General features: G+C 45.8%; 1 protein-coding gene across 1 annotated transcript in view; it reads right to left on the bottom strand.

The window, feature by feature from the left end:
• Positions 1-6,425: 6,425 nt before the first annotated feature.
• The window catches only part of TEAD1 (TEA domain transcription factor 1), a 229,164-nt gene continuing 211,011 nt past the window's right edge, over positions 6,426-24,578 (bottom strand). The window contains exons 12-14 of the mRNA XM_084773005.1: positions 21,505-21,645; positions 18,599-18,751; positions 6,426-14,017 (exon numbers count right to left, since the gene is read on the bottom strand). Coding sequence (XP_084629131.1) covers positions 13,904-14,017; positions 18,599-18,751; positions 21,505-21,645 — 408 coding nt within the window. The 3' untranslated portion in view covers positions 6,426-13,903. The remainder of the gene's footprint in view (positions 14,018-18,598; positions 18,752-21,504; positions 21,646-24,578) is intronic.

Genomic DNA, 24,578 nt, shown 5'->3' with positions numbered 1-24,578 from the left:
GGTGGTACATATGTGCTGTACTTTATGTGGCAACGCTTACGCAACCAGATACAATTTTCCTAACTCATTATTTACTTCTAATGAGCACAAAGTATACTTTTGAAAGGCTGGATTTAAAGGTAAAGAGCACGAGCTGGCTGATGGTGCAGTGGGCAAAAGCATCCGTGTGAAAGCCAGGACCGGTGGCACCGTCTACAAGCCCAGTGCTTTGGGGAGCAGAGGTAGACATAGGAGGCTCCCCAGAGCTAGCTGGCCAGCCAGTCCAGCGAGAGACCCTGACTCAAGAAATAAGGTGGAGACCAATAAAGGAAGTGATCCAGTGTCAACTTCTTGACCACTACACATGCATGTTGGAGCATGCACACTTATATACACTCATGCGTATACATTCATACACTTTAATTAATAATGATGACATCACAGTCAAGGAGTTCTTCCTCAGTTACAAGACACTGGGCTTTTATCTTCATGTCCTTTATATTTGTATCATGGTCCATTGTGCCAGTAAATACTTGATGGGGCTAGAGAAATGGCTCAGAGGTTGAGAGCGGGTGCTGCTCTTGCAAAGAACCCTAGTTATGTCCCTGTACTCACATTACACAGCTCAACACCCGACCTGTAGCTCCAGATCCAGGGAATCTGATGTCCTCTTCTGACTTCCATGGGCAGTGCCTTCACATAGCACTCTCTCCCTCTCTCCCCCCTCCCCCATCTCTCTCCCACCTACACACACACACACACACACACACACACACACACACACACACACACACACACTTAGGGAGTCTGGAAGTCAGGTGAAAGAGGCATCTCCTTCCTCTCTCTAGACTGAAGAACAAAGAGTAAGGAAGGAGCTAAAGACAGGGATGGCGTGGTTAATTACCAGTATGTCTAATAATGTTTATTATTAGGCCTCTACTTATTAATACTTATTAGTATTTTCTAATCCGATAGCAATCAATCAAGACACAGACACCTGTTATATTTTAAAATAGCCTTAGTTAACCTGGGCAGGGCAGATATTAATCCCCTGAACTACTTCCCATAGTGGGGCAGGTATGAGATACCTGTCCTAATCCCATGCCATCTGCTTCTAATAATTTCCATCAAGCTACCTCCATCCCATGGTAGCAAACTACCATATACTTGCTAATGTTCTTCATCTGGACCAAATCCTCCATCCACGCCAGCCATGTGCTTCTCCTCCACCTAACCCATGATGGTGAGACCTCCTTCTCTCCCCCCCCCCCCCCAAGATTCTCCTCAAGCCCAGGAACCTTAGCCACACCCATCCCATTTGTCCTGGCCTTGCGTGTTTATTGGTCAAACAGGTTAGGCTCTCAGGCAAGGTGGGTCACAGTGACAGCAAGAAGTAATTAGCATCAAAATACATCAGACCACCCTCCAACACAGGGAATCCTACCTTTCCCCATCAAAGGCTGAGATTCGTATCATGTAAAGGAGGGAGTGAGCTTGCCATTAGAGCATGCGCTCTCTCTGTCCTCAAAGCCCAAGCGTGCACTTGCCCATTTTCCAAGGCTCTGCTCCAGGATGGCAAAGCAGGGACAGAGGATGGAGTTGGTACTTGGAGAAAAACCAACAGATAATTGATAGAGCCTCCTCACTTATTCTTCCTCTCCAAGAGTTCGTGAGTCATTTTTGATTCTCTGAATCTCTGAACACTGCACAGCGAGGGCACAAAGGCAAGCACTGAAACTTTATTTGGCGATATTTACACTATAGATTATTTAGGTAGAATTGATGACTTCATCTCAGCAGTATCTTCAGCTCTTCATTGACTAATGTGTTGGAACTATTTTTTGTTTTGATTTTGAGTCAGGGTTTCTCTGTGTAGCCCTGGCTGGGCTGGAGCTCACTCTGTCGATCAGGCTGGCCTTAAACGCCTTGTTTGATCTGCCCACTTCTGTCTCTCAAACACTGGGATTAAAGGCACACCTTCATGATGTTCAAGAAATGGTACTTGGATTTGTTTTCCTTGTATAAAAACAAATGTGGTTTGGTTGTTGTATTTTGCTCTTTGTTTTCTGAGCAGGATCATTAGCCAAGTGTGGTCTCAAACTGGCTATGCAGCTGGGGGTGACCTTGAAGTTCTAGTCCTCTTGGCTCTATTTTCCTAGTGTAAAGATTATAGGCACGCATCAGCAAACTGCTTATATGATGGTAGACATCAAATTCGGGGCCTCATGCATCCTAGGAGCACTCTTCTAACTGAGCCACACCCACGCCCACGGCAAATGCAACCCTAGGCATTCATACCTTGCTTTGTATGCACCATGCGCTCCTTTACCATCCATTTCCAGCCATATACCTGTATGTTTTTTTGTTTTTTTCTATATATGCATGACCTTATCTTGTAAGAACAATGGCAGGTTAGAGTCTCATATTAGGTATTTTGTTTTTTTTTTTTCTAACTTAGTTTCACTGTTCGGAAGCTCACTAGACGGGATGACACATGGAGGTATCCTTGTTTCATTTCCCAAATTAGAATTATTTCATTAACAGCATATTTTTTTTGATAGCCATTTATTCGCTTGGAAAAGGCCTTTCCAGTCTTAACTAAAATAATAATAATAATAATAATAATAATAATAATAATAATAATAATAATAATAATAATAAATAATAATAATAATAAAGTGTTTAGGGTTAAACAAAACCAGGGTGTTAACAGAGTCTAAGGGCGCTGCAGTCTGCAGATGACTTCCTCCCTGCTGTGATCTTGCATGGAGGAAGCAGAAGGCCCTTTTCTCTCCTTGTAATGGCCCTAACCCCCTTAGTGGGAATCCTATTCACATACTCTGTGATTGCAGTTGCCTCAAAAGCTCTGCCTCCAAACATACCACGTTGGGGATCAGAGCTTCAACACAGGGGATTTGTCGGGGTTGGGAGACACACTACGCTATTGGACGCACCTGTTTTTTCACATGCTTTTGTTTCTTTTGTTTTCAGTGAGAGTTACATGGACTGACTTTCTAATGTTAAGCCAAGCTTACATTCCTTGGAGTGGGCACTCTGTAGACCAGGCTGGCCTCGAACTCACAGAGATCTACCTGCCTCTGCCTCCCCGAGCATCACACCAAACTTCTTAACCTAAGGCTAATTTCATTTCCATGGCTTATTTTTCCTATGAATTGGAATTCTTTTGCTTATTCATCCCGAAGTATATAGTTAAAAAAAAAAAGATTCTATTTTGATTTCTACTTCAATTGTATTAAGGCCAGAGAATACTCTTATAGCAATCCTTTGACATATAGAGATTTGTTTAATTTGCAAATATACAGTTTTCAAGTTGTTCCCTTAAATTTGAAATGTGGGGGATATACTGTATACACATAAATGTTTGTTATATTGTATACGCATACATGTTCACTAATGCAAAATATCTATATATGTCTTCGTATTAGTTTGTTTCGTTCACAGCTGGGAGAAGTTTATGAGTTTTATTTGGAGCACTTTCTTATTTTTGTTTGTTCGTTTTTTTTGTTTTGTTTTGTTTTGTTTTGAGACAAGGTTTCTCTGTGTAGCCTTGGCTGTCCTAGACTTACTTCGTAGACCAGGCTGGCCTGGAACTCACAGCGATCCACCTGCCTCTGCCTCCCGAGTGCTGGGATTAAAGGCGTGTGCGCCACCACGCCCGGCTTCACTTTCTTATTTTTGTCTCTTGTTCATTAAGGCACAGTCATCAAGGGCACACTTACATTTAGAACACCTCCCCAAGGTGTGCCCAAGTTCCTACCACCGCTGCTGCTAGACGAAGGGTAAATTCTCAACATGGTCCAATCAGCAAAGTTGGGCCGGTGCTTCTGGAGGTCGGGGACCAGCAAAAGCTACAGGACCTGCCCAGTCTGAACTCCTCCCAACAGGAGCTGGGAGACTGCGCCTTGCAGCAAATCTTGAGAACTTGAGTCTGGGCTAGGTTATAGAGAGCACCCTGGTGTACCCGGCGCCCTCCTGCAACTCAAGACTTAAGATCCCAGTAAGCCTGGTGCTGCTTGTAATGGGCTGCTGGGCAGCCCCTTGACGCTTGAAGGAAACTGTGCTCTAGAGACCATGCTGCTGGGATGGACTGGTAACTTGAGACTGGAGTGCCCACTTCATTTGTGTCTTAAGGTCTAGACAGAGCATTAAAACTATACTGAATAAGAACCAATACTGAGAAACCCGGTGGTTTGCAAGCACGGTTTGGTGATAGTTGATACCGGTGTGGAATTGTGTGGAGGTTTTAGGGCTCCGATGGCAGCACGGAGCTGTCAGAGGCAAGGAATATGGCAGCCAAGTGGGGCAGCCCACAGTGATGTGGGGAGACAGTAAGTAGACAGGGCAAGGCAGGGACAAGGAAGAACAGTAACCATTGGAGGTGCTATTAGCTGCTTTAGAAATATATGTTTTGATACGTGATCAGATTCAGCTGGTGCAATCAATCAAGGTCACCATTCCTGGGGTTGGAAGGACTGTTCAGTCCTGAGTTTGACCCCAAGAACCGCCATTATGAAGAGATAGGCATGGCAGGCTACAGTTGTAATCCCAGCCCCCGAGAGGTAGGGACAGGATCTCTAGGGCTCACTGGTCACCATGCGGCTCCAGCAGTAGCTTTAGGACCGAGGAGACACATGTTCCCAAGTATGACAGCTGAGCTTGCCATCCACTCTATAAATGCCCACACTGAGGCCCCCGCCCCCATAACTCATAATTAATCTCTCCCTTCCTCACTCCGTCCAGACTTGAGGTTGTCCACACACCATAGGCTGTTGATGTAAAGGAAAACTGGGTGGAAAGTGTTATAACCACTGATCAGGGTATGTACACACAGAAGAAAGAGAAGCTACTCTTTTAGGGTTACTGAATACAGGGCCTTGTTTTATGGCTTAGAGTGAGTTGGGTGGTAAAATTTTCCCCTACACATTGCAAAAAGCCAGAAAGGAATTCTTTCAGATTCTGTGGGCTACAGGGTCTTTGTCATGGTCAACTCTGCTACCGAGGCGTGAAAGAAGTCACAGCAGTAGAAGTAGCAAATAGTAATGGCTGTGTCCCATCAAGACTTTAGAGAGTGGGCCACTTGGCACTGGCCGGCTTCCTGACTGCTGGCTTTGGGTATGGCCACTATTCTTAAGAACTCGGTAGATTGTGTGCACCATTTCATACTCAGTACATTAGAAGAGGATCATCAAGTTTTAATGTTCAAATCCTCTCTGCTGCACGTGTGTGCTTTACAACTGAATGTTTACAACCCACTAGGATCACCAATGTATTCATTTTTTACTTTATAGCTAGGTTAATGGGCACATGCTAGTTTTTACATTTTATTCCAAACTCAGACCACTGTGATCATCACTGCTCTAGGGAGAATTTATATCATGAGTGGTAAAAGTTGAAGATGAATGAAAGATTTACACTACATATCACATAGTAAATAATTATGTTATTTACTAGCCAGTGGAGGTTCATTTTCTCCTTTCCAACCTGTGGGTCCTGGAGATCAAAGTCAAGTGGACAGGCTGGTAGCGGGTGTTTTCACCCACGGAGCCACCTTGCCAGCTGTCTTCGTAATCTTCAATCTTTTCGTGGTTTTTATGTCGTTGGTTTTTTTTTTTTTTTTCTTTTTTGGTTTTTCGAGGCAGGGTTTCTCTGTGTAACAGCTCTATCTGTCCTGGAACTCACTTTGTAGACCGGGCTGGCCTCGAACTCCCAGCGATCCACCTGCCTCTGCCTCCTGAGGACTGGGATTAAAGGCGTGCGCCACCACCACCCCCCGGCTTTTATGTTGTTGGTTTTTGTTTTGTTTTGTTTTTGTTTTTAATTTGGTTCCTTATGAATATTGCAGAGACTTTCAAGTCTCAGCTGCTTGGAGGCTAAAGTGAATGAAAGCATCTGGCTTGCTGTCCCAACATCTGGGGCATAGTGACGGCCAGGCACTGGGCAGAACAAGGGCATCTTTGCGCAGTTTCACCATTTCCCACTATGGATTTTGACCAGGTTCCAACCGTCGCTCAGTAGTTCCACCACAACAGCTAACCTGGCTTTCTCTAAGTGCTCTTTAGAACCCCGAGGCAGTGCGGCAGGAAGAACGCATGAGGATTCCCAGAGAAGTTGCTTGTCCCCTCAGGTCTTTACTTACCCCCCCCCCCCCAATACCTGAATGCCCTCATACACTGGTGCTAGTTTCCCGGTGTTTCACTCTTCCCTCTGTCCTTCATAAAACCCATCACCGCACACAGGGCAAGTTTTTAGACTAGGCAAGATGTTCCAATGGGTAGAGGCACTGGCTGCCAAACCTGATGACCCAAATTAAATTCCCTGGTGGAAGTTGACGACTGTGCAAGCCAGCCACTGGCTGGTGTGGGCTTCCCACTCCAATAAAGTAAATGTAATTAAAAAAAAAAAGGCAGATTTCATTCTCAACAACATAGACTTTTGCAGATAAGAAAGGTGACCCACACTTTCATTTTCTTTATTTTTCATTGATACCGTATGGATACAAAGTTTCTAGAAAGCTACAAAATGTCTACCACTTTATCAAGAAGGCATCAAAATGTGTCACTTTGCAAAGACATGAAAACACCTGCAGGAACTGACACAAAAATAGCATTTTTAGAGTGATGAAATAATTGCACTTAACTGTCATGGATATTAAAGTTATCACACATATGTACCGCGAAAGCTAGAATACATTTTTTTTTTACAAAGCACTTTATAAAAAAATTCTCTGCACACAAACCCTATAATTTTCATATAACTATCATACTAAAGATAAATTCACTTTAAAGCCAACACTTAGAACATTTTTTAAACAGAAAGGTACCAGTACCTAAACACAAACGTTAACGAATACAAGAATACTGTACTGCCGGGAAGTTTAGCCAGATGCCTTTTGAAAGTTTCTGCAAACAGTTTAAGAACACAAGTGAATGAGCCACCCCACCCTCTTCTCAACTGTCTCCCCCAAGAGGAACCCAGTCACCCAAAGGCTCAGGTTCCGGCCCAGTCTCAGCAGCAGTACAGTATCAAAGGAGCCACTGACCAGATGAAACGTTTACGCCACAAGCCCACCATCCTATACACTTTACACGAGACACAACAGAGAAGCCATGAAGTCGCTTAGAATGTGAACGAACACACGTGGCAAAATCCAATTTACATAAAATTTGAGCGTATCAAAGAAGTAAAGGCTTTTCAGGTTTTTAAAATGTTACAAAAAGGTTTTTTTTGTCATTTTTCAGGCACGTACTGTTTTTGTTTTTACTGTTTTTTTTTCCCTTGTCTGAAGTCATAAGCCCACTCAAAAAGGCCTAGAGAAGTTGATCTTTCAAGAAGGTAACAGGAGACGTACATCCTTTTTTTTTTCTTTTAAAGAAGTGCAGTTAATAATCTATTTTATACATTAAAACTACTCACAGAAAACAATTCTAAAAATAAAAGCATGAAACTCACAGAAAGGTTTTCTAAAAAGAAGGACGTGTGGATTCTGCCTGCCTCTCTTAGAGAGAAGGGAAACAGAATGCACATGAAAACCAGTAAGGGTCAGGCTGAGCAAGGCTGGAGTCTAGTGTGACTGGACCCCACGGCCATGAAACGAGGGTGGGACACAAATAGACAAATGCTGCTTCTATGCTTCTATCTAAAATGATGTCGTGTGGGGCGCAGAGACCCAAAGCAGATTCACAGAGAGAACAAGTCACGGCTTAGGAACCAACAGCAACTACAGACATCTCGTCTTAGTTAATGGTGCTTGACTTCAGTGAGGCCTACCCTTTGCAACGCAGTCAATGTTAAACACAAAACCTTCATTTTAAAAGATATAAGCAAAGAGCTTAGGAGAGAAAGCTACCGCCGGACAAGACAGCAGTGTCTAGCAGGAGGCACGAGAAAACACACACTTGGGGAATTTCTTCAAGTTGTGCTGTGTCCTGCCAGGGAGGAGTCTAAAACACCAAACCGCTAACTCTAACCTGTGCTGAGGAGTTCTCCTCTTCATCTGATAAGCTGTTTTTCTTTAGAAACACAGCAACAACAAAAACAGGACTTTTGTACATACTCACAACTTGGGTGGATACAAATCACTTTGTAATGTCAGAGCCCCGGGTGGCTATTCCTTAGACACCAGGGAGGGGCAAAGAGAACACATGTGGTAGTTTCAAGGCTAACTTTCAAAGTTGTCTGTCATTACTTTTTACACTTACATCAGCAAAGGAATAAAAAAACAAAACAAAAACAAACACCTATTTTTTTTTCCTGGCTTCTTTTTGCCTCCTTTATTCTTTTCATTACTGTATGGGGTTTCCAGATGCACAAAATTTTACTCTAAGCTGATACAGACTTCAAAGAGTTGGCTCTCTGAGGACTAGAACATTCTTGAAAATGCCGAATTGCAAATGGTGTGCTCTCTGGAAGTCTCTCACAGCACATGAGGACATCTGGAGCCAGCAAATCTGCCCAAAGACGCTTCAACTGCTATGACCCTAGTGAACCCATTTTTAATTTTTGTTCTGCACTGTCATCTCCATCCGAGGCTTCCAACAACCAAACGTGTAAAGCAGTCAAGTGCGCACTGGCGTCCCAGTGGACGAGAGTCTCCACAGACTAGACACGGACACAGGGAGAAGGCAAAGCCGTGGTGTCCGTCCACCGGCGGGATTCGGGTGTTTGTGCGCGAGTTCCTTCCCAGGGATGCAGAGCTGGGTGACGAGTCGACGGACATGCCGGGGAGAGTCGGCACACACAGACACAACAGTTTTCAGGGTTCCCCGCTGCTGCACTGTGCTATAGGTGAGTGGTGGTGGGGTCCCCACTGGCAGGCAGACTCACAGCAGGCAGGGATCACACGGTGCTCTCGTGAACACAGGCCTGTGGTTGGTTACTCATCCCGGTTAACCAAAGGCATTATGGTGATCTCGAAATATTTTTGGTCTCTCTACAAATTGTCGGTTATTACGGTGGCACTTTCTAAGCTGGAATCTCGAGCCAAAGGCACTTTCATGCTGGAGCGCAGAAGATTCACAAATAGCTAAGTATTTGGTCATGAATTGAAAAAAGGCATCAATGAAAAGTACAATTCGCTCTTCACAGTCAGCTGCGAAGCTGCAGCCTTTGGTTTTGGTATGGATACAGACGTGAGAGCAATGGTCAAATAACTGACTTGGGTTTCCCGGTTCAGGTTGTTTGAAACCAAGTCATCAGCTTCCTATAGAGCTGGATTTAAAAATGGGCTTCTGAAACACAAATGAGAAGGGTTTTGGCTTGCCTGCTTCGGATACAGGGCCAATTAGCAAGTGGACACCGAGAGCAGGCTGAGAAAAGGCTGGCGGCTACAAGGTACTGCTAAGGCACTGCTTTACTGGGAGGCTTTGGCAGCTGTGAACTGAAAACTATGAAAAGTAACAGTAGTAAGAGAAATGCTTCCAGCTTACAAAAGGGCTCACGGTTCCCAGGCAGCCTGTCACACTGACAGCCTACGGACGTCTCCGAGATTTAAGGCTTTTTCAGGAATGACACGAGCAGGGCTTAGCCACAGAAACATCAACATAGAAGCCAGCAACCCATACATCCTCCTAATGTCACCGATGAGGACACCAACAGTTACACTACCCTTCCTTAGGACAGGTGTGGTACACCAGAGCGTATACAAAAGTACACAAATTACAGGTACCTGGTTTATAAAACGGACCATCATGTGACTTCAATACTAGATGGTTGTATAAAAGGTGGCTAACGCCACCATGGTTGAAGCCTAAAGAAGACCTGGGTCTAAAAGTCCTCTGAGGAATTTTAATACCAAGGGTTCTATGTTGGCTGGTGTGTGGGCAGGGCGTGGCTACTGGGATGGTGGCAAATAGAAATTTGACTCGAAGCCTGTGGCTGGAGAACTGTCCCTCGAGGAAGGGAAAAGGCGCATCAGCCTTGCCATCTGCTCAAGGTCCCCAGACAGCTAGAGGAGATCTGAACTGACCCTAACCATTCACAGGGACCACTTACGCACAGAGCACCAGAAAAGGCAGCTGCTACCAACCACAAGAGGCCGAAGATGAATGAGAAGCCCTCAAACCTTGCTCTGTGACTCACTAACTGGGAGGCTTTGGACCAGGCACCTCTCATCCCCTTAAGGTGAAGGGGCATGGGCCGGGCTCTTTCAGTCTGAGTATAAGCCACTTTCTGTAACAGATCCAGGCCTGCGCCGTCCCTAAGGATGGAAGAGATTCAATAGAGAGCGTGGACCGTAAGGCAGACAGCAGGAGCAGTGTAGTGGAGATCTACAGCAACCAGGGCTGAAGACAGGGCCGAAGGACTGTAAAAGCAGGGGGTGTGGTGGGGTGGAGGGAGCAAATCAGCACATCAGCACATCAGTGGGTCAACATTCCAGCGCTGAGGAGCTGCTGACAGGTGATGGCTTCTGGGGGAAAAGAAGCCAGTTAAAAGAGTGTGGTTCCTGGCAGGCCCACCATGGTCCAGTGGGTGTCCCTACACCCGTGAGTGTATGGACAGTACAGCCTGGCCATGTAAGTGTGCTGGCTAGTTTTATGTCAACTTAACACACACTATAATCATTTGAGAAAAAGAAACCTCAAAACTGAGAAGATATCTCCATCAGTAATGGGTGCAGGCAAGCCTTTGGGCATTTTTTTTTTTTAAATCAGTGAAGGGGGAGGGGTCAGCCAGTGTGAGTGGTGTCATCCTCGGGGCTGCTGGTGCTAAGTTCTGTAAGAAAGCAGACTGAGCAAGCCGTGAGGAGCAAGCCAGTAAGCAGCACCCCTTCACGGTTTCTGTATCAACTCACAGTCTCAAGTTCCTGCTGCGGCTTCCTTCGGTGATGGACTATGACGCAGAAATGTAAGCCCGCTTTACTCCCTAGCCTGCTTTGGGTCAGGGTCTCCATGATAGCAATTGGAACCCTAACTAAGACGGTGGGCTATTTTTGTTTTCTAAAGGTGAGAAAGAACAAGTTGGGAGGGGCGGAGATATGGGGGAGGGGGCGTGGTGAAAAGGTAAGAAGGGAGGAGTGGGAAGCAAAATGTATATGAAAGACTTTTACAGCTGTTTTAAGAACAAAAGGTAAATCAGGGCCATTCCTGCTCACTCCCACCCCCAGAAAGGCATTCGCAAGAAGAGGACACAGTGATGTAGGTGCCTGCACTGTGAGGCAGCAGACACGGAACCGTAGTCTGTGGAGTCGTACCCTTTGCACTGCCAACTGCTGGTACTTGGGGAAAAAGAGCCCCAGCCCTTGGTGGTACAGAGGGGCAGCTCCACTACTGAGTGGTACACTCCTCACCCCCATCATATTCTGGGATGGCCTGGCCTGTAGCCACAGATCATCTGTACCCACTCATGTCGTCCTGGTCTCCGGACAGTAGTGGGCTCCTCTCAAGGAAGGACACAGGAAATCTAAGCCAAAGAAACATCAAAAAGATTAACTAAAGGGTCTCACACCCAGGAGAGACCCTGAAACACCTGGGTTTTGGAAACTCAGGGTAGCCATTCCTTTGAGGGCTGGCTTAGGAACATGGAAGCAAGGCAGTTCTCAGGAAGAGAAACAATCCCGGCTGGCTCACATAACGAGGTACACTGCAAATGGCAAAATCTTATATATTCTCCTCGTCTTTCTAGGGACCAGGGATGTGGCTGGGAGGAGACAGTCGAGCCAATTGGTTCTTTTAGCTACAGGCCAGCCACACCCACCGATGGCCAAAGGATGCTAGAGCAAAGGGGTATGTGTCACCTGGACGTAGCAGACGTAGGATTTTACTTTACAGCCTCAATGAAAGGCAAATTGCTGGGGCTGGAGAGATGGCTCAGAGGTTAAGAGCACTGGCTGCTCTTCCAGAGGTCCTGAGTTCTATTCCCAGCAACCACATGGTGGCTCACAGCCATCTATAATGGAATCAGATGCCCTCTTCTGGCCTGCAGGTGTAAATGCAGGCAGAGCACTGCATACAAAATAAATAAATAAATCTTAAGCCAGAGTAGTGGGGCACACGCCTTTAATCCCAGCACTCAGGAGGCAGAGGCAGGTGGCTTGCTGAGAGTTCGAGGCCAGCCTGGTCTACAAAGTGAGTCCTGAACAGCCAAGGCTACACAGAGAAACCCTGTCTCGAAAAACAAAAAACAAACAAACAAAAAAAGCAAATTGCTATGCTTTTGTGTTTTTTTTTTTAATTTAAAAAGTTTATGCCATGGTCTATTGTGTTCACATATTCCTAACAGTTGTTTGTGTGTGTGTGTGTGTGTGTGTGTGTGTGTGTGTGTGTATGTGTGTGTACACACACATACGTACATGTATGTAAAGAAACTCTTACTTTTCCTCTTACCTTCGCTGGGAAGTGGAGGGGTAACCCTTTCTTGCTTCTCCAGTAAGAAAAGCACTTGGGGAAGTAGCCCAAGACTGGCCGCATCAGACCAACTCTGCTGGGCAATGCTTTGGACTAATTAGATGAGAGAGATGAAATCCCTCTTGGAAACAGAGCTTCCTAATATGGGGGTTTGCTTGAAAAAATGGGGGGGGGGAGGAGAAGAGGGGGAGCGAGAGAGAGAGAGAGAGAGACTATATGAATATAAAGTGCCCACTGAGGCTTATGAAGAAATGCCTTCGAGAAAGCATGTCCACATCTACTGTGCAGACGGAGAGAGGCGATGAAGAACTAGCAAAGTGACAAGAAACAGCGCCCAAAGAGCTGAACACCCACATGTGGGGACACAGAGCTGTAGTCACAGAGGCTCTCTGTGCACACTGGGTTCCCAGCCACAACCCATCCTCAAGCTGGCGGGGAGGCCTATGACAGTGACACTGATGACAGTGACATTGGGGGAGCAGAGACACCAAGCTTTGATGAGCCTTCTGCTTGTTTGGTTGATGACAACTTTCTTCCAGCCACAGGATTCTGCATTCTTTGCAACTCACAGTGCAGTATTCATGCCAATTTTAAAATTTGCTATCAAATTTCAGCGGTTCAAATATGAACCTGTCTCCATAAAAAATTTGGTGGACCTCATAAAACGTAACTGCACACACAGGATATAACGTTGTAAGCTTAGATTTGTTCCAGTATTATCTACTTATTGCAAAAAGAGCCGTCTTTTCTTTTTCATTAAATAATCACTTATCACATTAGTACAATACAATTTTACATTTTTAAATATACTATATATGTTAAGGATAAGGGGTGACATTTTCCTCCTTTATAACACCTGTTTCAAGAGTTTAATGAATTAGGGTATTAGTTTCAACCTTGAGAGGGGTAAAGGTACAAATTTGTCTCATTAGGATATTTCTAACAAGTATTTCTTAAGGCTATAGTTTAACATTTGGTTTTAAAATGAAAGAAAGATTTCATTCAAAAAATAATTTAGTGAATTACATTCTTCCATGACTTCCACCCTAATTAGTTACAAAGATAAGTCTAAAGAATCTTAGTTTTCCTGTACTAGTTTACATTTATATTTAAAGATTAATTTTACTTGTATCTTAAAACAAGAATTTCATGTTGGAAAAAAAAAAACTAAATACATTAGTATAAAGGCAGTCAATGCCCCATGGCCAATCCTCTGTCTCAGTACTTTCTACCACAACAGGAAACAGGTCTGCAGAGAGAGAGAGGCTTAGACTGTAAGATTCACCTTCCCCAAGGAATTGTGGGTTGCAGATCTGAGGAATACACACAAAAAAAACTGCATCACAACTTCACAGCTACAATGATAGCATGAACACATGGAAAAAATAATAATAATAAGTTCACTCAAACAGGATTTAGAAAAGTCAGGGTGTGGCGCCCGGAGGACCAGGGCAGCACCCTGTGTGGTGAGGTTTACAGTCAGTCGTTTGATAATGGAGAGTGTGTGTGTGCACATACGTGTGTGTATATACAGATATCAATATATATATAAATAACCAGGTTCAGTCCTTTACAAGCCTGTAGATATGATGCTGTGCTCCGTGTTCACTATTTGACACTTCAAATACACAGGCCATGCAGAGGAGAGTTTCTTGTGTGTCCCTGTTTGTTACCACCTGTTAAAGGAGAAAAAAAAAAAGGCATATATATCATCAGCCCATATAAACTAAACGAGGGAGCATGATCTAACAGGAGAGAGGCTGTCTTAAGATGATGGCGGATCAGAGCCCTACTCAGCCTCGCTCTGTATCCTCCAACACACTCAGGAGAGTGCAAGCCCCACTGGATCCCCACTGAGCCTGGCAGCAGACACAAGACCCTAGTGACGGTCACCTGCAAGAACTGGTGTGGTTTCTGGGTTCGGGGCTAATATTGTTATCATCAATAATTCTCTCTCACAGGGCACTCACATGTTTTAGGTGATTCTCGTGTGTTTCAGTATTGTTGTTTTTAATTTTAATTGACAAATAATTGTAATATATTATAGGGTAATGTGGTGTTTACATTGTGGAATGGTTAAGACAAGCTAATTACTATAGTCACCATATTTATTTGTGTTAAAAAAACACTTAAGGCCTCAATTTCCCCATCCTACATTTCACTTGAGCTAAATCGTATTTTCCAACAACCAACGGCAGAATTAATTTTATGGGCACCTTGATTAGTTATACCACATTAGCCAGCAGTACCAGTGTACTTGCTGTGAAAAGGACAGTGGTACACACAAAATCCTGTCTGATGCTACTGCTTCCTGCTGACACTGGCTGTGCCTCTCACAACGTGTTAGGAAATGCTTACCCATCCACTGGGCCGCTCTCCCTCACACCCATCACCCTAGCCTCTTTTCAGATCTGCACTCTGACCTTCCTCCTCACGATGGCCTCAGCCCCCCAGGCTGCCTCAGAAGGAACACTGTGAAGGACATCCTGATCAAACGCACCACCTCACAACGCTTCGATGGTTCTCTGTGACTTTCACACTCAAAAATGTTTTGAACTCTGGTGTCTTATCGAGCTGGTCAAGGGCTTAATTGGCCCTCCGCAATGGTCTGCTTCACCCACTTAAGTTCCCCTAGCCTTCAAGCACCCAAGCTCAGGGTCCCTGACTGAAAAAATAAGGCCTTGCTTCTGATTTTCCCCGTGGAGTTGTTTTTCAGGAAACACCACAGACTGGTGTTTTGTAGTATCCAGCTCACCCAGTGGACTATGAAGAATTGGGACCATGTTTTCTAGTTAACTAGCTCAGACCTGGCATGCCGCGGCCAAGCACGGCACGAGTGAGCAAAGCTTCCACTGCCGTGTGCCTGTTATGCATTTAATATGTTACGAGATGCCGGGCACAGGCTCTGTGACTGGGTGCTACCGTTCCCTATGGCAGAGAGGAGGCGGGGGTGCCATCTGCTCAAGGCTAACCAGCTCAAAGCTGCTAACTCACATGGAGGTTTGCCCACCTATGAGCTAAGGCTTATCATCTCAGCACTATGGGCCTCTCTGCCAGACACTGGTGAAAGTTTGTTTTTGTTTTTTATTTTTAAGATTTATTTATTTATTTATTTTGTATACAGTGTTCTGCCTGCACACCAGAAGAGGGCATCAGATCTCATTATAGATGGTTGTGAGCCACCATGTGGTTGCTAGGAACTGAACTCAGGACCTTTGGAAGAGCAGGCAGTGCTCTTAACCTCTGAGCCAGGTCTCCAGCCGACATTGGTGATAGTGTTATTTTCTACTCATTTACTGGATGAATGGCTGCCACCCTCATCTGACCTTGGGCTGCCTGCCCCACTCACCCAGTCCATCACAATACTCCAAGCACCTGACACCCATCCACGCACGTAGCTAAACGTCTTACTTGCTTGGTAAATGTGAAAACTGCTTGTTCCTCAGCGTAAACACCTTCCTTAACATCCCTGAGAACCCCTCCCCCACCCCTTCCATGGTGTTTTTTTTTTTTTTCCAGAAATATCAGCAATTTAAAGGACTGTGTGTGTCATAAGCTGATCATTTGCTTCTTTACGCAACAGGCCATAAGCTACCACGGTAAATTCCGTGCTCTTAACTCGCCTCCCGGCAGCCAGTGCTACATCCATGGTATGGCTGAGGGATAAAGGACTCTCACTGGTCATCCTGGAGGTAAAAACGACAGAGTTGAGTGGTCCATCTATTAACGGATCTAGCCAGGCACATCTGAAGACTCTGAGTGGCCTGGCTGGACACATGAAGCAGAGAGGACCTTCAGTTCAAGCTTTCTGTTTCACGACTCAGTCTACGCCGATCACTCTGACCTCAGCGGGTTGTAAGGATTCCATAACCACAAAAATGTTACTGTTGTTCGCAGTTAAGAATTTTTATTTTTTTAAGTGTTTGTATTAGTATTTCTTCACATGTACATGTGTGTACATCTGTATAAATACATGTGCCCGAGGTTAGGGGCATTCCCTGCAGCTGGGGTTACAAGCGGTTGCAGGCTAGGACTTGATCTTGGTCTCTCTGAAGGAACAATACATTTCTTTTAAAGACTTATTTATGGATTATGTATATAGTGCTCTGCCTGCATGTACACCTGCAGGCCAGAAGAGGGCACCAGATCATATCACAGATGGTTGTGAGCCACCATGTGGTTGCTGGGAATTGAACTCAGGACCTCTGGTAGAGCAGACGGTGCAATTAACCTCCATATGCCAAATACAAGAGATAAGTGCGTGCATGCGTGAGTGAGTGCGTGCGTGCGTGCGTACACATTACTACTGGCTTTCATTACACATTTTAGCCAAGTCCAGTGAGGTCTAGGATTTCTCTGCTGGTGGAAGTTCTCTGTCCCAGAGGCGTATAGCTGACAGGTTATTGGGCTCTGGGAGAATTAGGGTCTTGGCTCTGACATCTCAGGGCCACATTCAATTCAGCCAGGCTCTCTGAGGCAGAGTGCAGACTGAGGCACAAACAGAGCTGGAGTTGAAACTCCTGCCACAAGACGTGGTTGGCCACTCACCTAAGAGGTCAAGTCACTGAGGTGGTTTGAGTGTCTTGAAAGGACCGCCCCCCTCGCTGCCTGCTCCCAAGCGCTGAGGCCTGCACTTGCTTTGTCTTTGTGTGTGTGTTGAGGCCAGAGTTTGAAGTTGCATGTCCTCCCTGATCACCTTATTTTACTACTGTTTCCTTCCTGAGATATGCTCTCTAACTATGGAGGTCACTGATGAGGCCCCGCTGGCTGATGGCCTCCAGGGACTGAGCTATCCGTCCCCACCTCCCCAGGGCCGGGGAGCACAGGCAGTGAGTGCCATGAGGCCTGGCCTTCGGTACAGCAGAGAAGCAGTCCTCAGCCCTCAGGCTTGGGTGGCAAGCCATCCTCCCCAGTTCCCACACACTTGGACTGTAGCAGGGTACAGTTCTGAGACAGCCACCTGCTCCCTGCTGCCACTCACTCTGCAAACTGCTCATCTTCCACCAAAAGGGTACTGGTGACTGTTAAAGACAGGCGTTCTCCATTTCCCCAGACATCCAGTGTCTAAGCTTTCAGGAGCACACAGCCACCGTTGAGACTAAACTAAGAGTCTCTCTCTAGAGACAGTCAAGCTTGTATGCAAAACCCCACCTTTGCCTGTGGCTCCTAGGACTGAGCTCTGAGATTCCAGTCCCTGACATGGCAGTGACTCCTATTTCTGGCTATGCCGTGACTACTCAGGTTGCTAGGTGTTCATGGCAAGCACCTTTACCTGAGCTACCTCATTGGCTTGTTTTTTTGTTTGTTTGTTTGTTTTTTTGTTTTTGTTTTTCGACACAGGGTCTCTCAGTGTAGCCTTGGCCATCCTGGACTCACTTTGTAGACCAGGCTGGCCTCGAACTCACAGCGATCCGCCTTCCTCTGCCTCCCCAGTGCTGGGATTAAAGGCGTGCGCCACCACGCCCGGCTTCACTGGCTTGTTTTAAGATAGATAGGATCTCACTATGTTGCCCAACCTGCCCTCAATCTCCTGATGCCCCTGCCTCAGTCTCCCTATGGGGATTACAAGCAGGTACTACCACATAAGGCTTGAATTGGTTTGTTTTTATTTTTTAAACAAAAAATGGGGCAGGTGGAAAAGAGCCTCTCAAACCAAACCAAAACAGCATGTATCTTACTGAGAACCACAGCGGAACCAAACGCATCAGGTAAGGGATCCCCGGGGGAAACACCCAGGCTCCCCAGGAACAGAATAATGTGGTGTGACCACAGGGGTGCCCTTGTCACCCCCCAGGGGATCTGTTCTCACTGAGTTTTACTTTGGCATTCTGACCTTCCAGTTTAATCAAGAACTTCTATTTTCTTTTTTAAAAAGATAAAACCCATTACTGAATATTTTATGAACATGTTTTAAGGAGAAGAGCCTCTGATTCTGGCAACTGATCCAGAATTCAAAATTTTAAACATTTTTTGGGACTTCCTCAACTCGGTAGCCATGGTACAGAAGAAACCGGGCCGTCATTTCCTACCATCTCTGCTCTGCATTCAGAAACCCCCGATGCGTAGACCTGTCTTCTATCTCACAGCCCAGTACGACCCAAGTTGGTTGGTTGGGTCATGTGATTCAGCTGTTGCCTGACCACCAGATACCCAAGTGCCCTTGCTGAAAACCGTGGTGCCTCCCCATCCACCTTCCTCACCATCCCCAAGAAGCCTCAGCACAGACTCTGCCAAACCAGGAGAGAGACAAACATTACCAATAAAATGGTGAAGTTTTCCAAAACACTGTTCATCATATATTTCTCTGGTAGGTGTTTGAGCTTGTGAATGAAGTTGATCATATATTCACACATTGGCGAGCGGTTTATTCGGTACACAAATCGGCCATTCTCGAACCTTGCATATTCCGTCTGTGAGGAAAAGGAGGTTTGAGTATCTTTATACTTCAAAACACAGAGAACAGCTGCTTCTGGAAGCACGCACTTCTCAAAATGAATCACCTTAATATGCTCTGTTATTTGTGTAGTGAAAACAAATCCTACCTCTAAATTTACTGCCTTATACAGAATCCATTATTTTTCTGCAACTTAAAAGAATGTTGTAAAGAGTGATCTTTAAAGCATTTGACAGATGCTTTCAGTAAAAGTGTGTGTGTGTGTGTGTGTGTGTGTGTGTGTGTGTGTGTGTGTGTATGAGAGAGAGAGAGAGAGAGAGAGAGAGAGAGAGAGAGAGAGAGAGAGAGAGAGAGACAGAGACAGAGACAGAGACACTTCACACACCCCCTAAGAGGCAAAGTAACACAAACTTAGACAACACAATATTCTGGCCTACAAAAATACAAAGTGCTAGTACTGATCTAAAAGGAGAGCAGACACAGAGTGCAGACTGCAGAGGAGACCACTAGGCCTGACTACACAGAGAACTCAAGACCTTAAGGGAGGAACCTGGGTTACATTGGAGAAGCTGCTATGTGGGATACTCTGAAGACAGATCTCCCCTTGAGACAGGTCTCTCTATGTAGCCCTGGCTGGCCTGGAACTAGCCATGTGGACCAGGCTGGACTCGAACTTCCTGGGATTAAAGGCATGCACCACCATGCACAGCTCTGTAGACAGACCTTTGATATAGATCTTTAGATGAGTTTCCTAAACCCAAAGCCTGTCTGTTCTAGAAACCAGAATCTAGAAACTGAAACTGACATAAATCATAAAATATTCAGAATCTAACAAGGAAAAAGCTGAAAAAAGCCATGAAATCCTATTAAAACACCTGCAATGAGAGAGAAGTGCAAACAGATTTATTATTAATAATACATCTATTTGTGGAGGCGGTTCAAGATAGGATTTCTCTGTGTAGCCCTGGCTGTCCTGGACTTGTTTTGTATATACTAGGCTGGCCTCAAACTCACAGCGATCCTCCTGCCTCTACCTCCCGAGTGCTGGGATTAGAGGCGTGCGCTACCATGCCCAGCTTATTAATAATACATCATTGTAAGTGTAATTTTAGTGTTCAAAACTGTCTGCCTTTCTACACATTAAATAAAGTGCACACTGGTTAGAAGTAAGAAGGCTGGCTCCTAGCTTAGCAAAGACAGAAAAAGAACAGTAAGAGCAACTTGTTGCACTGGACCCCAGAACCTAGTCACAAAGTCACCATGACTAAGGCCGCAGGGTCCTGGGTTGGACAGGGACACGCTGATGTTGAACAGGGTCCAGAAGCCTCTAGGATAATCAGGAATGATACAGGGAAAGACTCAGCTGGAGAAAGATTAATACTTAACAAGTAGATTTATTTTCATGTTTATTTTGTGTGTGTGTGTGTGTGTGTGTGTGTGTCACTACATACGTATGGAGGTCAAAAGAAAACCTACACGAGTTAGTTCTTTCTCTTCTTCCACCATGTGGGTGCCAGAAATCAAACGCAGACTTTTAGGTTGGCAGCAAGCGCCTTAACCACTGAGCCATCTTGCTAGCTGATTCCCTACCCCACAATCTGATCCTAATGTGCTCCTGCTGCTCTGTCAGGACAGCCACACACACCCTAGATTTAATTTTCCTTAATGCTCAGGATTCCCAATTGATATTTCCTGTCTCTCAAGACTACTCTTGTTTCTATAATTATGTCCCATTTGTCCCTTGAAAAGGTACTTTCTGGTCACTGCTGCTGGCAAGCATAAAGGGTGACCTCTGCCTCTCCCTCCTCTTTAAACTTTAATATGCAGTTACTAAATTCTATTTAAAACCTCTTACTGGAGTCCCACTGAAGCCATTTCAGAAAAGCTCATGACCCCAGTTAATTCACCATCAACTCAGCCCACCCATATCCCTCTCCCTGCCTTTTAAACATCCGCCCCGCATGGCCCGAGCTGTGTTCAGCAAGCTCGGAGGCAGCCCATGCCCCACAGCTCTGCCTAAGCTCTACCCTTCCCTCTCCGGCCAGGATCCTCTAGGCTTGGTTGGAAGCTACAGTCTTGCCACAGGCAAGTTAGGCTCCTGGATTGAGAGTCCAGGCCTGCTGCAAACAAAACCTCAACCTTCAGGCAGTAGGGGTAGGGTGGGCGGCACAGAAGCAACTAACCCTGATAAGACAAGGTTAGTTCCTTTGTAGAAGGAAGAGGGCAAGAAATATGCAAGGTGAATGGGGATATTTCCTAACACAGGGTGAGTTTTCCTAACACAGTTGAGTTTCTTTGTTTTGAGACAGGGACTCTAGTAAAGTAGCCCAGGCCGGCCTGGAGGGTGCGAGTCTCATGCCTCAGACTCCCAAGTGCTGGGACTTCAGGCATGAGCCAACACTCCCTGCTGAAATTTAAGCTAAAAACAGCTTTAAAAAACAAACAAACAAACAAACAAACAAAACCAAATTCAAGCTCAAGGTGCCAGGTCTTAAAAGGAGGGTACCACTGAGCTGCAGCCACCTTGGCCATCATCCCAACCCAGAGGTCCTTCCAGACCCCGCCAGGGGCCTCTCACCAAGGAGACCAGTACTGGCTAGCTGGGCAGGGCATCCCTCAGAGAAGGCTCACACAGAGCACCCTGTCTGCCCTCAGGTGTTGCCAATCACTTTCCCCTTCCCGATATAACATGGAAAAGGTACAAGCAGAGGAGGAAGGAAGGCGACAAGTCACCCAGAGGATGTTTCTCAGCTGCAGAGGCCCACTTACCTCTACTTTTTCTACTACTTGTTTCCCAAAGGAGCACACTTTGGTGGAGCAGGTGACGGTCATGTTTTCAGAGCTCTCGTACTGACTGCTCACCCCATAAAAGGCCCCGGCGTCGTCTTGGATATTGCAGTTTAAGTCCGCCTGTTGGAAGGAAGTAGGGGCAGGTTATTTTCTCATCCTAGGATCACCAGTGGCAAAGAACAGAGTAAGCCATCCAGCAGCTATGCAGTGGGGAAGAGAGCGATGCCTTTCGACAGACACCCCCTTGATGGGAAGCCACGTCCCTCCCAGGCAGCGCAGGGACTTGCCCCATAGCCAAGGATGAGCATCAACTCCAATCTCCACCTCCTAAGTGCTTACAGGAATGTGCTGCCATACCTGGTTCCCAGGGACTGCCCCAGCCAGGCCTCCTGCACGCTAGGTAAGCACAACTGAACCCTGCGGGGGTGCACATTTGGGAAAGTCCTCCCTTGAGGGAACCGACTATGAGTGTGCATTCAGCCTGACGTCCTTGCTATCAGTATTGGAAAAGGACTGTACCCTTGTAATGAAAACTCAAAACGTTTCTAAAATGTACAGAAAGCAGGGCATGAATCGACTGGGTAATCTTCCAATCTTGTGAGGCTTAAAAGAACAGGCCGCTGCAGCTGACTCATCACTGCTACAAACGTGCTTACCACATCCAGAGGGGAAAGACTTCCTACTCATGAGCACCCCACAAAAATGCTAAAACCACGGCTACTCACCTAACACAATTTTTTTTTGAGACAGGGTTTCTCTGTGTAGCCTTGGCTATCCCTTTGTAGACCAGGCTGGCCTCAAACCCACAAGGAACCACCTGCCTCTGCCTCTTTAGGCGTGCACCACTGAGGCTAACCACACATTCTCATGAATGGCCAACCTATGTAAGGCTCATGCTGGACATGACAGCACCTAGCTACAACCCAATGTGGGAGACGAGTCCAGGGGAGTGGCTCTGCCGACAGGGAGTATCACACTAAGGGATGATGGAAGGTCATAGGTTAGTTAGGACCAGCACATGCAGAGGTAATGGAGGCCTGGAGTGCTTCTTCCCAGCTCTAGTCCTCATGCATGAACCAACGCGCCCAGGAGAAACAGGCTTATAGCTCAGGCTGTGGACGGCTAAACACAAAGCGGAGGTTGCCTCTTGGAGCAAAGGGCAGACCTGAAACTTCCCAAAGGCCGCCCTGGTCTACAAAGTGAGTTCAGGGCAGCCAAAGCTACACAGAGAAACCCTGTCTCAGAAAGGCAAAAAAATAAAAATAAAAAGGAGTAAATGTAAGCTGGACATGGCAGCACATGCCTATAATTCCATCACTGAGGGGACAGAGGCAGCCTGAACCACATGAAAGTAAGTTTCAAGCTAACTAAGGCTACACAGTGAGATCCTGTCTCAGAAGGAAGGAAGGAGGGAGGGAGGGAAGGAGGGAGGGAGGGAGGGAGGAAAGGAAGGAAGGAAGGAAAGAAAGAAATCGCAACAACAAAGTGGGTAATTATGTGCTGAAAAGAGAATGTAAACCAACTTACTATTCTAAGCTAAACAACCTAGTCCTTTTGGGTTCTTCTGAGAGACACAGTGAAGGAAACAAGCAGGTGTTTTAGACCGAGGTGGGGAGGGAACTCAGGAGACGAAGAATGGCTGGGAGGAGAGGGTGGGGAGCTAAGCCGGTGGTAATGGAAGGAAACTGTAACAAGGTGTTGACCTCATTATTCAAAACACTCACAGTAACTTGTCAGTGCACACACACATTCTGAAAAGACCAACCAATTCAGAACGGCAGCCATGGTCTGACATCAGGCAGGCTGATGACAGTGTTCCGTGTTCACCCTTCCATCCCTGTGAGCTTAGGGGAAGCTGCTGTCACTGGTGGCCACAAACCTAGATTCCTAACAAGGTGGGTTGGGTGCTCCATTTCTTTACTCCCAGTATTAGCTGGCACTCTGTATCTCTATTTGAAACATCAAACTCTAAAAGAGAGACAGTAGAGACAGTAGGATGGAAGTGGCTGGGTCTGCCCTAGCACCCTCACCATCACTAAGGCACTGTCCTTCATTTACAAATCTGTTAAAGGAAACCAATGAATGAGGTTGTACCCGAGGTTCAAGCTGCAGCTGGCTCAGACGCTTCCAAGTTGTTACACACTTAACTCCAGAAAGAAAAACAAAACTATAATGCACTCATGTGTGTTGCTTAAGGCTAATGACAAAGGCTATGTGTATTTTAAAGCATTTAAGTGCTATGTATAAAAAAATAAATAAATCTCCAATTTATCATTTCCTTAATGAGGAATTAGACAAGCATCTCGGGGAAGGTGCCTTTTATCAGTAAAATTACTTAGAACTGTGCACACATGATAATAATAAAAAGAAGACTTTTTGGATTTTGTTTGTTTCAAGACATGGTTCACTGGACTTGCTTTGTAGACCAGGCTGGCCTCGAACTCACAGAGATCTACCTGCCTCTGCCTCCCAAGTGCGCTGGGATTAAAGGCATGTGCCACATACACCTGGATCAAGACGACCTTTTAAAAACAAAAAACAAAAAACAAAAACAAAAACAAAAATGGTTTTCGGCATTGTCTATCAATTTGCTACAGACAAGCAACGCTCTTAGCCTAATCCTGCACCAGATCAGGCTCGTTTCTATGTTGCTCTGGGTCATGCCCTGTGTCACTGCTGTATCATCCAGACAATGCTGATGAACTTCCACTTGGAGTACATGATCTACCATCATACTGATCCTCAAAAATGAAGTTACTGGTCCGGTGTGGTGGCACAGCCCTGTAATCCCAGCTCCTCAGAGGCCAAAGCCAGAGGACTGCAGCAAGTTTGAGGCCAGCTTGGTCTACAAGTCAATTCAAGGCTGGCCAGGACTACATAATGAGACCCAGTACTCCCCAGGGTGAAGGGGAAAAAAGGTTATTATGGGTCTGGAGGAGCCAGGCAGTGGTGGTGCACGCCTTTACTCCTAGCACTCGGGAGGCATATCTCCATGTGAGTTCCAGGCCAGCATTGTCTACACAGAGAGTTCTACAACAACCAGGGCCACACAG

The sequence above is a fragment of the Acomys minous genome (assembly GCF_964271855.1).
Source record: "Acomys minous genome assembly, chromosome: 2".
Classification (NCBI taxonomy): Eukaryota; Metazoa; Chordata; class Mammalia; order Rodentia; family Muridae; genus Acomys; species Acomys minous.
This window is presented reverse-complemented; position numbering and strand designations above follow the sequence as displayed.